The sequence below is a fragment of the Macaca thibetana genome, chromosome 8 (assembly GCF_024542745.1).
Source record: "Macaca thibetana thibetana isolate TM-01 chromosome 8, ASM2454274v1, whole genome shotgun sequence".
In the NCBI taxonomy this organism is placed as follows: Eukaryota; Metazoa; Chordata; class Mammalia; order Primates; family Cercopithecidae; genus Macaca; species Macaca thibetana.
This window is the reverse complement of record NC_065585.1, coordinates 73230105-73244350: the sequence shown is the minus strand read 5'-3', so window position 1 is coordinate 73244350 and position 14246 is coordinate 73230105. Positions and strand designations below refer to the sequence as shown.

Sequence of the window (14246 nt, the reverse complement as noted above, 5' to 3'; positions counted from 1 at the left end):
AAAACAGGAGAAAATGAGACGCAATTATATTGCCCTCTCACGTATCTTTTATTATGATGGCCAAATAAATTCTTTTAATCTTTACATTTCTTACCTATTTGTTATTTTAGTCTCAAATCTTACTTAATGTCTTCTGTCTTAAATTAGAATTTGCATAATGCAAGGTATCAAAAGAAACATTATTGGCAGCATTTCTTTGCAGTTATTATTAAATTAGTTGGTGATTCTCCAATGTATCAACTTGCCTCCATCTAGGGAACAGAGTTCATAAAAGGTGGCAGTTAAGAAGTTACTAATGAGTTTATTTTTCATTATTTTTATATGAACTACAAAAGTATTTTAACCTAATAAATTCAAATATCACAGACCCATCATAGGAGTTTAAACAAACAAACAAATGAATTAAATGGGTTGAGTTCATTTTCTGTTTCGGGTAAAAGCTACATGATACAAAGTGATCTCAAAGTGCTTTATGTGAATTATCTCACAAGTTGACTTAGAAGATCCATAAAATACACTAGGTAATTATATACAGTGTGACTGCAAAGATACCTTGATAGCACTTGACCATTTGTTATTAAAATTCCCATCCATTAGCAGTCCCGGCTTATTGCATAACACCAATAGGTCTTGTAAAACACACATTTACAGGAACCACAACAGTGTTACTAAAGATCATGCTTCGGGCTTGGAAGAATTCTACTGTGAACAAAGCTGAGCTATGAAATCACAGGTCAGAAAGCATCTTATCTGGTCAGGGGACTTACAATGCAAAGTCACGGATGCCGCCCCAAATGTTGTTATGGAAATTTTCCAAGAAAACAACTTTAACTTACTGAAGTATGCTTTTATAAAATTAAAATTCATTGAATTATTCAAGTTCTAAATAACTCAAAGGTTATTTGTAAGATGACCCCTAATTGGGAATATTCATTTATGAACCAAAGGTAGCTTTCTTTCTTCCTGATACAAATCTGTAGAAAATCTGTGAACCCTTTCTCTGCTGCTCACAACAACAAACAAAATATAACCTAAAGCTCTCTTATTTTAAAGCCCATTCAATAGTTCATCAAACTGTGAAACTTCTTCACTAAACACCTGTTTTGAAAAAACACACACCCACACAGGTATATTCATAAAACAAATACATATAAAACAATAAAAAAAATTGACATTAAGTTTTATGAGGCACATATATGCTTTCTCTGAGGCAAAGAAACCATAAGCCTAAAAATTATCTTATGCATATTGGTATAATTACATAATACTAAAGGTTAGGTTTTTCCATTATGGCTCTACTTTTGATAACTGATACCTCTGAGAAAAGATATAAATTAGGTTAGGCTGATGAAACAGTGTACTACTTAATTCATAACCTTCAAAATCATTAAAAATTGGTACATTGGTACAGAGCTTTTGACAATTTTCCAGATACTCAGGTTACAATAAAAATGCCATGATGATTTTAAAAGTAGTAACTCTTTCCTTAGGACTGACATTCTGTTTACTTACAGACTGTCCATTTATCCCGCGGGGGTCTTCCATTGAAGACTTCTTCTGAATTATGTATGGGCTATTAGCTACACACTTCTTCACAGGGTTCCAACACCCCTGCACCTGTGAACAACAGAGCATCACGCAGCTGTATTAATTGTGTGGCATGAAATTCAGAGCTGGCCTTCACATCTGCAGCTTTCCATTTACCAGCATGTATACACAAGTCAAGAACACTTACCTTCACTGAATGAGTCTTTAAAATAAATATTATGGGCTCACTGTTTATCACAATTTACATGAGCCAAATGTGGCCAAATTATAGCTCAGTTGTGTCTGCTGTCAGCAGCTGCAGCCCAAGGAAAGAAAGGGTGGTAGGGAGGCAGGGGGAGCAGCTAAATATCCTTCCGCACACATTTTTGAGCCAGCAGTACAAGAGCTTTTTTTTCTTCTTCTCTTCTTTTTTTTTTTTAATTTTTGAATTTAGTTTCTCCATGCTATCTATCAACGTCAGCTGCACCACAATGCAAAGAGGAAATACTAACAAAGAAATATGATTGTAGTCTGAACAAGGATGAAAGAGAAAAAGCTAGAGTTGAGTGTTTTACCCTTAGGGCAAGGATATTATACTGTTTCTTAGCAAGTTTACATTTGGTCACAGTTTCATGGATGATTAAGTCTGTACCTTCAGACTCAACACCTTCAGGAAGAATGGGTTTGGGGGATGCTTCAAAACATGTACAGTAAATGTGGCATTTTCAAATATATTCTACATGTAGCTATCTTAAAAAATATATATAGCAATTTAAATGCCACTCTAATTTCCTAACTTTCAGAATTAATTTTTGTGCTCATGCTCAAATGAGGTACTCAAAAGATACTCTCAGGCTTTCTTGTTTGAGCTTGGCAACTGAGCAATTATTCTACCTCTCACATAAACACTAATGCAGCACATGGAATTTTAAGCAAAAAGTAAAATGCAATCTTAGTATTACCAAGATAAAATTACACAACAGAGAACATGTAGTAGTGTAACTTCAGTATCACTTTTTATAAAAGTACTTGAATTTCTGCATGCTCGCATATTAGGAGAGCTACTATAGTGGAAGTCAAGAGATTTCAATTCAGGTCCTGACTCTGCCACTAAACAGCTGAATGATCCCATGTGAATAACATAGACTATCTGAACCTCAGTATTCTCATCTGGAAAATGAGAAATTTTAACTGAGTATCTTGCAGCTTTATATTTTACACAACTATTTCATATTTTATAATGTAATAAGTCTATGTATTTATAATTTTCAGGTAAAATATTCCAAGCATGGTTTATTTAAGAAGTAATTTTGAAGTCCTAGGAGAATTGTCCCTTGTTTGTTTTGCTCAACATTATCAATGCTGCAAATGTATGCCCAATCCACTGTCAACATAAAGTTGGTGCTTTTTGGCCAACATAAAACATAAATAACTAGATTCTTAAAATTTAGAGAAGTCATGTTAAAGCACTATGGTTTTGTAATTTTAACAAGAAACAATTCCATAATGTCAAGTTATGGCTAAATAAAAATCATATGAATGTATTGATGCTATGTCACACCAAGAAAATATAACACTTTATTCTGAATTGTACTCAACTGCAGAACAGAATCTTAAAATTCAACAGCATTGCTTTTAGAGGATTCCTTGCATAATTAGGGAAGAGCTATTACAGAATATCCTAGACTGTTTTCATTGCTTAAGTTACTCTCAGGAGGCACATTAACTGTTCCAGGCACCAAGGTGGGATTTTAAAATAATGATAATAATCCTACCTTACATTGGTAAAATGCCTTACAGTTTACCAAGTGCTTTCACACAAATTGCCCACAGTGTACCTATATGAGGTAAGACAAAGCCCAGTCTCATTCCTCACAGAAGGGAGCAGGTCTAAGACAAAGCCCCCTCTGATTTCCCATAAATTCCCATCCTCTCCATACCTGTCCTGTGAACAAGTTTCAATCAAAATCTGTACATTTGATATTCCAGGATTATTTCCCATGTGTTTCTTTCCCATATTTCCATATTGAACTTACTGAACAGTTTAAGGTATTAAGAATGGTCAAGTTACATGAGCATGAAAGGTATTTCATTTGTAATTTTATTTCTGCTGAAGATGAAACTATTCTGTACTAAATTTCATGTTTGTTATTGTTTCCTGGGCTAAAAAGAAAAGACAGATTACTGAGAAGTCAAAACAGTCAGCATTCATCGACTTCAGGTAGATGCCTCCAGTAAAAAAGACTACCACTCAAAAATCAAAAAGTCACAGCGAGCCATGGACTTTATTTACAAATCCTCCAGTGCTTGCTAAATCAGTATAGTTGTTTCCAGATTTCTACATGTCAATCCAAACCATGAAATATATGACATGACTGGGTCTACTGATATTTAGAAGCCTGGCTCTGGTAAACCTTTAATTCCCTTGCTGGACTTGATCTTTCATGGTTTATAAATAAGCCTGTCTCCATAATAGCATTCATCTAGTGGAACTGCAATTATTTCTCTACCTGTCTCCCCCACTAGACTGTAGCTCCAAGAGAGAGAGAACCATGCCTTACTCTCTGGTTCTAGTCACATATGGCACTCATTAAATATTTTGAATGAATGAATAAAATGAATGAATGAATGTTATTGATACATGACAACTTTTGAATACTTGTAAACTCTGAGCTAGAAATAAATAGGCAGTTAAATGGTGGTGCTATCATTCAATCAACTAGAAAGCAACCACCAAATTTCTGGTCCTGAACTTTATTTCAAGTATTCAAGTATCCTAAGAAACAGGCTCAAGCAAACCTGGTGACTTGATGTTTATCTATCCAGCTACCTGCCTGCCTACCTACACACATAGAGAGTAACTAGTCATAAAACTGTATAGACCTACACATAAACATATATGGAGGTGAACTTAGAGGTGAACTTCTTAGAGGCTTTGTGTAAACCTAGGAGTGGTTCCCAGGAAAGGAGTAGAAGACTATCCAGGTAGGCTAATCTAGGTATAGATTAGGTAGGGGGACACACTGATGGAGGATTAGTGGGATGACATTTGTTTGGGGAGAGGTGTGGAGTACCAGAGGCAGGTGCCTTGGTGTCAGAGGCACCCCTACAGACAGATGCCATAACTGTGGTGGTCATTACCAATTCACAGACCATCCCCAACACCTTGTAAAAGCAGGGAACTGGGTTAATCACTCACTTGTGCATCTACCCAAAATGGCCAAATCCTTTACTTACCCACTTTTGAGTCAACTATGGTGGTACCCTCCAGAGGAGGAGTGCCCCTTGGAGTTGTACACAGTGGAATCCTACCCTTCTATTGACCCCTGAAGTGAAATTTTCCTTCAGAAAGAGACAAGGACTAAGAGGCATCTAGGGCCCTGTCTACCAAGTCTAACCTTCTGGGTTAGCTATTCACCCTAAGCACAGAGGAAAAGCCTCTTCCTGAAATTTACTGCATCAACTCCTTAAGTAGAAAAAAAAGGTCAACTGAAAAAAAAATTGAGGAACAGCTGCACGGTGTTAGGCTGGAGATGCATTTAGTGATAGCCTGACTCTCCATATTTTGTAGCTGTATGAGGCCATCTAAGTAGAGCAGAGAGTGGCATGCAGCCCCTTCCACGGCCACCACAACCCATAGGAAACAGGGTAGGGGCACCCTCAGCTCCAGGTGGTAGAGTGCCTGACTGGCATTCACAATACCAAGCCAGATGCTTGCATGGGCATCTGTTGCTGAGCAGAATGGGCTGGTGGCATGAGGAACAGCAGAAGACCTCCCAGACAACAAGGAAACAGGAGTGATGGCCACATTTGAATTGATCTTTCCAACACCTTGGGGAACTATGCCTTCTTCAATCCTACCCTCAAAGAAACCCAGCTAGGGAAAGTGGAGGAGGAGAACTCAGTCATGGTCTTTGCTGACCATGAATGAAGGGGATGTTTTAGAAAGCAAGATTTTGGACTGTTAATGAAAAGCTAATTTTGTTAGGTAGCCTCACCTGATACAGGAATAATGGAAGTTTTAGGAAGTGTCTTATATTTGCCACTCTAGGGAGAGTGGAGTGGAAAGGAGTTGAAATCAGTGTATACATCCTAGCAAATGAACTATGGCAGTAAATGTTAGATTTAGGTACTGATCTAACAGACTCTGCAGAAAAACACTAAATTGAGACTATAATCTGACAAACACTTGCAATCATACAAAATCCCCCTTGGGGGCCCAGAAGCCTTAGGAAGTTGGGCCACTGGTGATGACATTGTAATTATAAGATAAGAGTTCTGATAAGAGTTCAGAGGTACATATTTGGAAGTGATATTTTATGCCCTATTGCAATCCATAGGCCTATTAATTTTCAAAATACAGAATAGCTTTAAACACAGAAACTTTAAAGTACATAAAATTTTTTTAAAAAATCTATTCTGTGCATTCCTGCTATAATTTAAACTCTCCCTGGGCTGCCAATCTTTCTTCCCAATTCTACAAACAGCCCCTACTCCTTAGAAAAGAAAAAAAAATATGCAAGAGAACTCTGAGCCTAAAGTTTTCCCAGGTTCAGTTAAATCCATATTCACCCTATACAGACACATCATTCTTATTCTCTCCATCAGCTAAAGCTAGGCAGTTGACAAAATAAGCAATAGCACCCCATTGTACGGGTAAACCTTATCTTATTTTTATTTTAGTTCTAGCTCATAACAAACATCCTGGCTATTTTCAGAACAAAAGATTAGGAGAAGAAAAGTTGGAGAAAGTGTAGATTATCCTGACATGAAGCAGACAGAGAAAGGGTCAAGCCAGGCAGGCCATTGGGACAGACTTCCCAGGTTGAAGAAAAATAGGGTGAGGGTGGGAGTGGGGGGTAATATGCTTGGGAAGAAAACAATATTTATTTTTTGTTTTATACTTGACATGTATTTTAATTTTTCCTGCTGATTTTGAAAAATGGGTTAGATTTTAGATGCCATATTTTTCATCTCTAATGAACCAGAGACCCATCAGATACTGGTAATAACTTGTGGCTCCTTGGATGAAAGAATATTTTCATTACAACACACCATCTCTTTACTCTTTGCCTTCTCACCAAGTGTTGAGTTTTCTAACATTCCTGAGAAGCAGAAGGAAACTAGTGGCTGAACATTGCTTTATAGAAAAGAAAAGGGCTATTCTGAAATAAGTCCCCAGAAGACTACAACTACAGATTGAATAAACATATCAAATCAAGGGGTTTCTAAGAAAATTTACAAACAGAAGCCTGCAGTGAAATGAACCGTTGGAAAAATGACCTCCAGGGCCCTACTCAACTCACTACTTCATGGCTCCAGAAGCCACAAGGTGCCATGTCTGTCACCTCTTCTGTGCTTTCTTCGCCTTTCTAAGGAATTTGGTTATATCAAAGAAACAGAGATTGGGCATACTCAGATGAGTCAGACTCAGAAACCATATGCTCATCAGTCTTTCAAACAGTAAAAAGGGGTACATCCCAACCACCGAAGCTGTTAATGAAAAACAAGTTGGTCTCTACCTTGGTGAAAGTCTTAATTGTAGATGTGGTTTCTACCAAAGTAAATGTGTACACCAATATCTTTTTTATAGGTTTTCCACTCGTTTACTGGTACTGCTGATTTAAAGTTTTAAGGGTGAAGCCTGTTTATAAAGAATAGACAGGCTTCAAAGTAAATATGATCAGATTTCTGCTTCTACCATATGTGACTTCCTTCTAACTTCAGATGAAAAATGCAAGTAGAAAGTCAAATGAACTGATCCTTATTAGAATGATGACATGCTTATTTGGTAAGCAAAACTGAGTTCAAACTATATTTTCAAGAACATTAAACCTACAAATTATTTTAATATAGTACTTACTATGTGAACAACATTAAGAAAACTCTAAATAAGTAACTATTGATTATTATTGATGGCACACCCATAAGGGATTTGAGGAACAGTGGTATGTACACAGCTCGAGAACCACAGTCCTATAAGGCCTGTATGTAATGAGGAAATTCAAGCAACCAAAAGAAAATCATCTAAAACATAATCTAATTGCACATAAGAAGCTTTGCAATTTTACTAGGGTGGTATATTGATTCTGCTGCATCCACTGAATTTAGGGCGTTGCTAGTCTTCTTCAAATGTTGTTTTGATACAATATATCACAGAAACAGTTTCTGAGTCTACTAAGTCCGTAAGATCAGTCTTAAAATAATAAGCTGCAGAACAACTGGCAGCAAGCAAAACTGGCTCCACTCAGTTGTTATTTTTGCTGCTGTCCAAATTAATCACTGCACCTAAATGATGAATTTTCTTACTTTGTTCAAAAGGAGAAGAGATACAAAATATCTACTCCTTTACTTTTTTAAACTTTATTTTAAGTTTAGGGCTATATGTGCAGATTTGTTATATAGGTAAATTTGTGTCATGGGGGTTTGTTGTACTTATTTCATCACCCAGGTATTACGCCTAGTACCCATCAGTCATTTTTCCTGATCCTTTCCCTCCTACCACCCTCCACCCTCCAATAGACCCCAGTGTGTGTTGTTCCCCTTTATGTGTCCATGTGTTCTTATCATTCAGCACCCACTTACAAGTGAGAACACGCACTATTTGGTTTTCTGTTCCTGCATTAGTTTGCTAAGTATAATGGCCTCCAGCTTCATCCATGTTCTTGCAAAGGATGTGACCCTATTCTTTTCTTGGCTGCATAGTATTCCATGGTGTATATGTACCACATTTGCTTTATCCAGTCTACCATTGATGGGCATTTAAGTTGTTTTCATGTCTTTGCTATTGTAAATAGTGCTGCACTGAACATATACGTGCATGTATCTTTAAAATAGAATGATTTACATTCTTTTGGGTATATTCCCAGTAATGAGATTCCTGGGTCAAATGGTATTTCTGTTTTTCAGTCTCTGAGGAATTGCCACACTGTCTTCCACAATGGTTGGACTCATTTACATTCCCACCAACAGAGTATAAGCATTCCTTTTTCTCTGCAACCTCACCAGCATTTGTTATTTTTTGACTTTTTAATAATAACCATCTGACTGGTATGAGATGGTGTCTCATTGTGGTTTTGATTTGCATTTCTCTAATGATCAGTGATGTTGAGCTTTTCTTCATATGATTTTTGGCCACATGTATGTCTTTGGAAAGTGTCTGTTCATGTCTTTTGCCCACTTTTTAATGGGGTTGTTTGTTTTTTTCTTGTAAATTTGTTTAAGTTCCTTATAGATGCTGGATATTAGAACTTTATCAGATTCATAGTTTGCAGAAATTTTTTCCCATTCTGTAGATTGTCTCTTCACTCTGTTGATAGTTTCCTTTGTTGTGCAGAAGCTCTTTATATCCCACTTGTCAATTCTTGCTTTTGTTGCAATTGCTTTTGGTGTCTTCCTCATGAAATCTTTGCCCGTTCATATGTCCAGAATGGTGTTGCCTAGGATGTCTTCCAGGGTTTTTATAGTTTTGGGGTTTATATTTATCCTTTACTTTTATCTAGAAAGATCTACCGCCAAACACCTCCTGATATGTTAAAAATATACCACAACAACTTGTCCATGATGGAAAGCAAACAGTGGTTACCTGGAGCAGAGGTTGGGGGGTGATGAACTGCAGAGTGGCCTGAGGGAACTTTTTGGGGTATTGAAAGTATACTGTATCTCAATGGTAGTGTTTACATGGGTGTATATATTTGTCAAAACTCATTGAGCTATAAGTTTAACAAAGTTGAGTTTTAAAAATATGCCACAACTTACATTCCTACAAGTTATCAACCTTTTTTTTTCCCCAGTACCATCAAGGAAGTGAGAAACTGAAGTTTAGTTTCTGATAGATGGTGACTGCCTTCTTCACTTGGCATAATATGTATCCCTTTTCCCTCCAAATTAAACATGATGTTAGTGCTGATCTTTGCTTAGCTGTTTATCCACCAATATCCCTCTCAAATGCAGGTGAGATTTATTCCTACTTGATTAAATTATATAGTTCAACATCCAACAATATTCATTTTTCGGTGCAGAAATGAAGAAGGGGCTGAAAAACATACCCTTGCTTTAAGAGATGAGGATTAGGAAACATATAATGTTCTTTAATATTAAGATCCAATTGATATTTCAGTAATTGATTTGATCCCACAGGATTAATTTTCTTTTAGTATTTAAATCAGGAATGAGAAAATAAATGCCCTCTTGCTCTACTCCAACACCCATCTCCAACCTGTGGCAACCACAACTCAAGTTTAGCAAAGCAGTTTCCTCGTTTCCTGGATGCTGACTCTTACTTTTCATTGCTTCTTGACCAAAATAAGGATTGCCTGATGGAATCAGACTGCAGGACTGCAGTCTCAGGGGCCAAAAAAACAAAAATCAAAAGACAGTAATGGAGAAAGCATTAAGCTGTCAGAAAAGAGGCACTGATTCAGGGTTTCTTTGAATTTCACTCTTCCCTTGAAACCAAAGGGCAACTCACATTAGAGCAAAGCTAGAAAGGTTCAAGAAATCGGTCTCCCCTCAATACTATGAGAAAAGAGTTAATGGGTGGCATAACATGATGGAAATACACATGGCAAAGGATGTTGTGATGGGGTCACAGAAGGAAGTCACAGAATCCAAATTTCTATCTAGGGCAGGAATCCTCTGAAACATCCTTGGCAGATAGCCAATCCGCTTCTGCATGAATACTTCTGGGAAAAAGAAACTCACCTCCTGAAAGCTTCTGAAAGACTAACCTTTCAGCTCTGGACAAGTTTGTTAAGCCACCTGGTCCAGCGCTGGAAAGTTTAGTCTTTAGGAGGCTTTTCCTTATACTAATCTGAAATAGAATCATCAAAGCTCTCTTCTCTAAGGTCAATTTTTCTTCTGCATCAACACAATATTTCAACATCCTCCTATACAAAATGATCCTTGAAATATTTGAAGATTACAATCTTTCCTAAAGGCTCTGCTCTCTAGGATTGAAACCTGATTGTACGTCTTTGTAAAATGAGTTACTTACTTAACTTTCTGATTCCCATCCACAGGACCTGCCTGTTGGTCAATGACCTCTGGATCTGAACACCATTGGCACTTACTGAGCTTAGGGATACTCAAATTCTTCTGCAAATGGCCTGTTTTCAAGTCGTAATTCCTCTGTTCTATATTTGGGAAACTGATTCATTTCTGTGAAATTCTCATTTTGCTAGTTTCTGCCTATCAGTCAAGCTCACTCAGATTCTCTTGGACTCATGATTCCGTAAGCCAATGACAGGGATATCCATTCCAGTCTTGTGTAATACGCCAACCTAAAAACCATCATTTTAGCTTTCTTCTTTCAAGTCACAGATAGAAATGATGAATGGGAGAAAGCTAAAAGCAGAGCCAGTCTGGATGAGTCAAAGGGTAGACTGAAAACTTGGTGCAGGAGGGTAGGGATTTGAGTCTGTAACTCTGACACTTATCAACTCTATAATCTTGGAAATATTAACCAGTCCGAACCTGTTTTTTCATCAGTACAATGGCATTAATGCCATCTAATAGGATGGAAAACAATGACGATGCACCCTACACATAGCACATGCTCAGTAAGTAAGTGTGAGTGGATGATAAGCACTTCATAAAGGATAAAAGGTCATAAAACCATAATGCAATATACTTAGTTGTCTACTTTTTATATCCAGAAAAAAATAGCTAGATCATGTAAGTCAATTTTCTAAGAAAAATTAGACACTTCTAGGCGTTGCATTTCAGGTTACTAAGATAACAATTAGTAAATCAATACCGTTATTGTAACACCTCTCTCTCTAATTATCTTTTGTAACATCTCAACTTTTTTTTATAGGCTAAATCATTCCCCTATTAGATTTTTAGATGTTTTCATAGTTCTTATTTTGTTCCTTTTTTTTTTTTTTTTTTTTTTTGAGAGGGAGTCTCGCTCTGTCGCCCAGGCCGGAGTGCAGTGGCATGATCTCGGCTCACCGCAAGCTCCGCCTCTCGGGTTCAGGCCATTCTCCTGCCTCAGCCTCCCCAGTAGCTGGGACTACAGGCGCCCACCACCATGCCCTGCTAATTTTTTGTATTTTTAGTAGAGACGAGGTTTCATCATGTTAGCCAGGATGGTCTAGATCTCCTGACCTCGTAATCCGCCCACCTCGGCCTCCCAAAGTGTTGGGATTACAGGCGTGAGCCACTGCACCCGGTCTTTGTTCCCTATCTCAACTGGCACTTCTCTCTGCCTTCACAGATTCCAAATGGTGACACAAGTTACACTTTGCTCTCTCTTGGGCAGGGAACAGGTCTAATTTAGTTTCATTTTGTCTGACATCCATCCCTGCTCAAATCTAACCCCAGCTACCCTCCCAGCACATCAGTGTCTACCCTAGGCCTCTCCTGCTCACCTGCAGCTACCCCAGACCACTCCCAGATGCCCCTAGTGCCAACAACTCTCCACCTGGCCAATACCCCTTCCACCCAGGGTCCTACATGGTCTCCAAGTCTCATTCAGGCCGCTCCTCCAGGAAGCCTTGCACACCTCTTTTTTCCCCATCTGAGCACCAGTCACATTGGATCACAATTGTCCACTAGACTGCTTGCTCTTTCAGTGCAGAAACCATTTTTATCCATGTAACAAAATGTCTGGTACAATACACATTTTCCAATAGTGGTTGAATGAACAACTCAAAGGAGAGATCCAGGACATTGAGGGTACTGGTGTTTATGAACAAAATGGAAGAATGCCTTCATTGACCAACATGGACATCCTGCCTGCTCTTATATTATACCTGTACTTTGCACTCATAGCCAGGATCCTCTGTGCTTAGTAGACACTTTCTACCAATTTTTTTTTTTTTTTTTTTTTTTTGAGATGAAGTCTCGCACTGTCGCCCAGGCTGGACTGCAGTGGCGCAATCTTGGTTCACTGCAACCTCCACCTCCCTGGTTCAGACAATTCCCCTGCCTCAGTCTCCCGAGTAGCTGGGATTACAGGGGCCTGCCACCACGCTCGGCTAATTTTTGTGTATTTTTAGTAGAGACGGGGCTTCATCATGTTGGCCAGACTGGTCTCGAACTCCTGACCTCAGGCAATCTGCCCTTCTCGTCCTCCCAAAGTGCTGGGATTACAAGCCTGAGCCACCGCCCCCAGCTCGATTATTTTGAATATATAATTCACACTTCATGACAGATTTCAGTCACTCTCCCACTGGAATTTTTTTAAAGAAACCTTCAGTTTTACGAGATGATTTACCTACCTAGCATTAGTCGGTCTTGCTACCACAACAACAAAAGTCTGGTGGGCCTTGATTAATATAAAGGAAACGATGAAAAGTGTATACACAGCAGGCATTATTCCCACCCACCCGTCCCCAACCCTCATGAAAGGTAAAGCAGAGATCTTGTTTATTTTTCTTTGCTTTCCTAATTATTCACAGAAATAATAATTCTCCGAAAGTAGACCCCTCCAATTCATCTCTACGTCTTTTAACTCGCCTCTTTGACTTGGACCAGTCAAACCCCTTTTGGCCAAAGGAAAGACCAGAAAGCGCTAAAACTAAATATCTGCCTGCCCGGGCTGCCCTCCAAATGTTTCCCATTACGGGAGCTTCGAGTGCATGCACATGTCTAAGACGGCAATCACAACATCAAATCAGGCAAGGAGGACCCTCCCCTCCGTCCCCCGACGCCCCATTCAGTTACTACCTCCCCAAAGGAAAACAAACCAGCCTTTGACACATCCCTCCACGTGCAGCGCCCGACGCCTTGGGCCATGGGCGGCCGCGCCTCTCCCCTGCCGGCCACTGCGCAAGGCCCCATTATTGCGCGCGCCCTGCTCCCTACCAGGTGGCTTCGCGTACCTGGCGGCGGCACCCTCGGCCTCTGAGGCTGCCCGGGCGGGCTGGGGCTCGGGCGGCGCTCGCTGGGAGTCGGGGCGCCCTTCAGCCGCTTCCCGGGCGCCGATCGCCGCCCTCCTGCCCCGGGGTGGGGCCGAGGGCGTCAGCAGCCGCGGGCTCTGGGCCGCCGCCTGGGAACCCAGGGTCAGATTTAGTTTCACAACAACGTCTCCTCGACACCGCAACTCAACTGGAGGCCGAAGCCGAAGGGGCGGCCGGGCGGGGCGGGGCGGGAGCGCGGCCGGCGCGGGCCACGGTGGGAAGCGGGCGCGGGGGTCCCCGGCGGGCCCCGGGCAGCGCGGCTGCACTTACTCGTGTCACAACTGCGGCGACGCGGGGCTGAGGAACCGGTTCTTCCAAAAGCAAACCGAAAATGGGTAACAGAGAGGCCGGGGCAGCGCTAAGAGGGGTTCCGCCTCGGTGTTTAGGGCAAAAAACCCGGCTCGGGCTTCCAGAAATTCGAGCCAGCGGTGGCTTTTTCTTTCTTTCCTTTCTAAATGCGCCTGTGCCTCCGGGTCGAGGGGCGCCCTTCGCGCGGCTCCGAGTGCACAGCGACACCAGGGCTGGCGCTGAAGAGGTGAGCCCTCTTCCCAGCACCCCACGGGTCTTCCCCGTACCCCCCACCCCACAGCCCCTTCCCTGGGCCCTACGCCCCTCTGCTCTGCAGCCGGAGCCTGGGCCTGCCGCCCACTGCCCCACGGGGTGTCTCGGACGCCTGGTCCCTGCAGCGTATTCTACGGGAGAGGCCTCAGAAACAGAAGGAGGGGATGGTGGGTTAGCTCTGTCGCCGCGAGGGTGCTAGGTGTGCATGGGGAGGTTCTGAAGCGGGGGGATGTGTGGAGTGATTTGGTGATT

The 14246-nt window shown here is 40.7% G+C and overlaps 1 protein-coding gene across 7 annotated transcripts in view; it reads right to left on the bottom strand.

The window, feature by feature from the left end:
* EYA1 (EYA transcriptional coactivator and phosphatase 1) overlaps positions 1-13934 on the bottom strand; it is a 338095-nt gene extending 324161 nt beyond the window's left edge. The window contains exons 1-2 of one of the 7 annotated variants that reach the window (XM_050801903.1): positions 13704-13934; positions 1513-1617 (exon numbers count right to left, since the gene is read on the bottom strand). In XM_050801903.1, coding sequence (XP_050657860.1) covers positions 1513-1545 — 33 coding nt within the window. In that variant the 5' untranslated portion in view covers positions 1546-1617; positions 13704-13934. Of the gene's footprint in view, positions 1-1512; positions 1814-13355; positions 13472-13703 lie in introns of those variants that run through there. The other 6 variants (XM_050801902.1, XM_050801900.1, XM_050801898.1 and 3 more) reach the window with 6 other exon arrangements.
* Between the last annotated feature and the right edge of the window lie 312 nt (positions 13935-14246).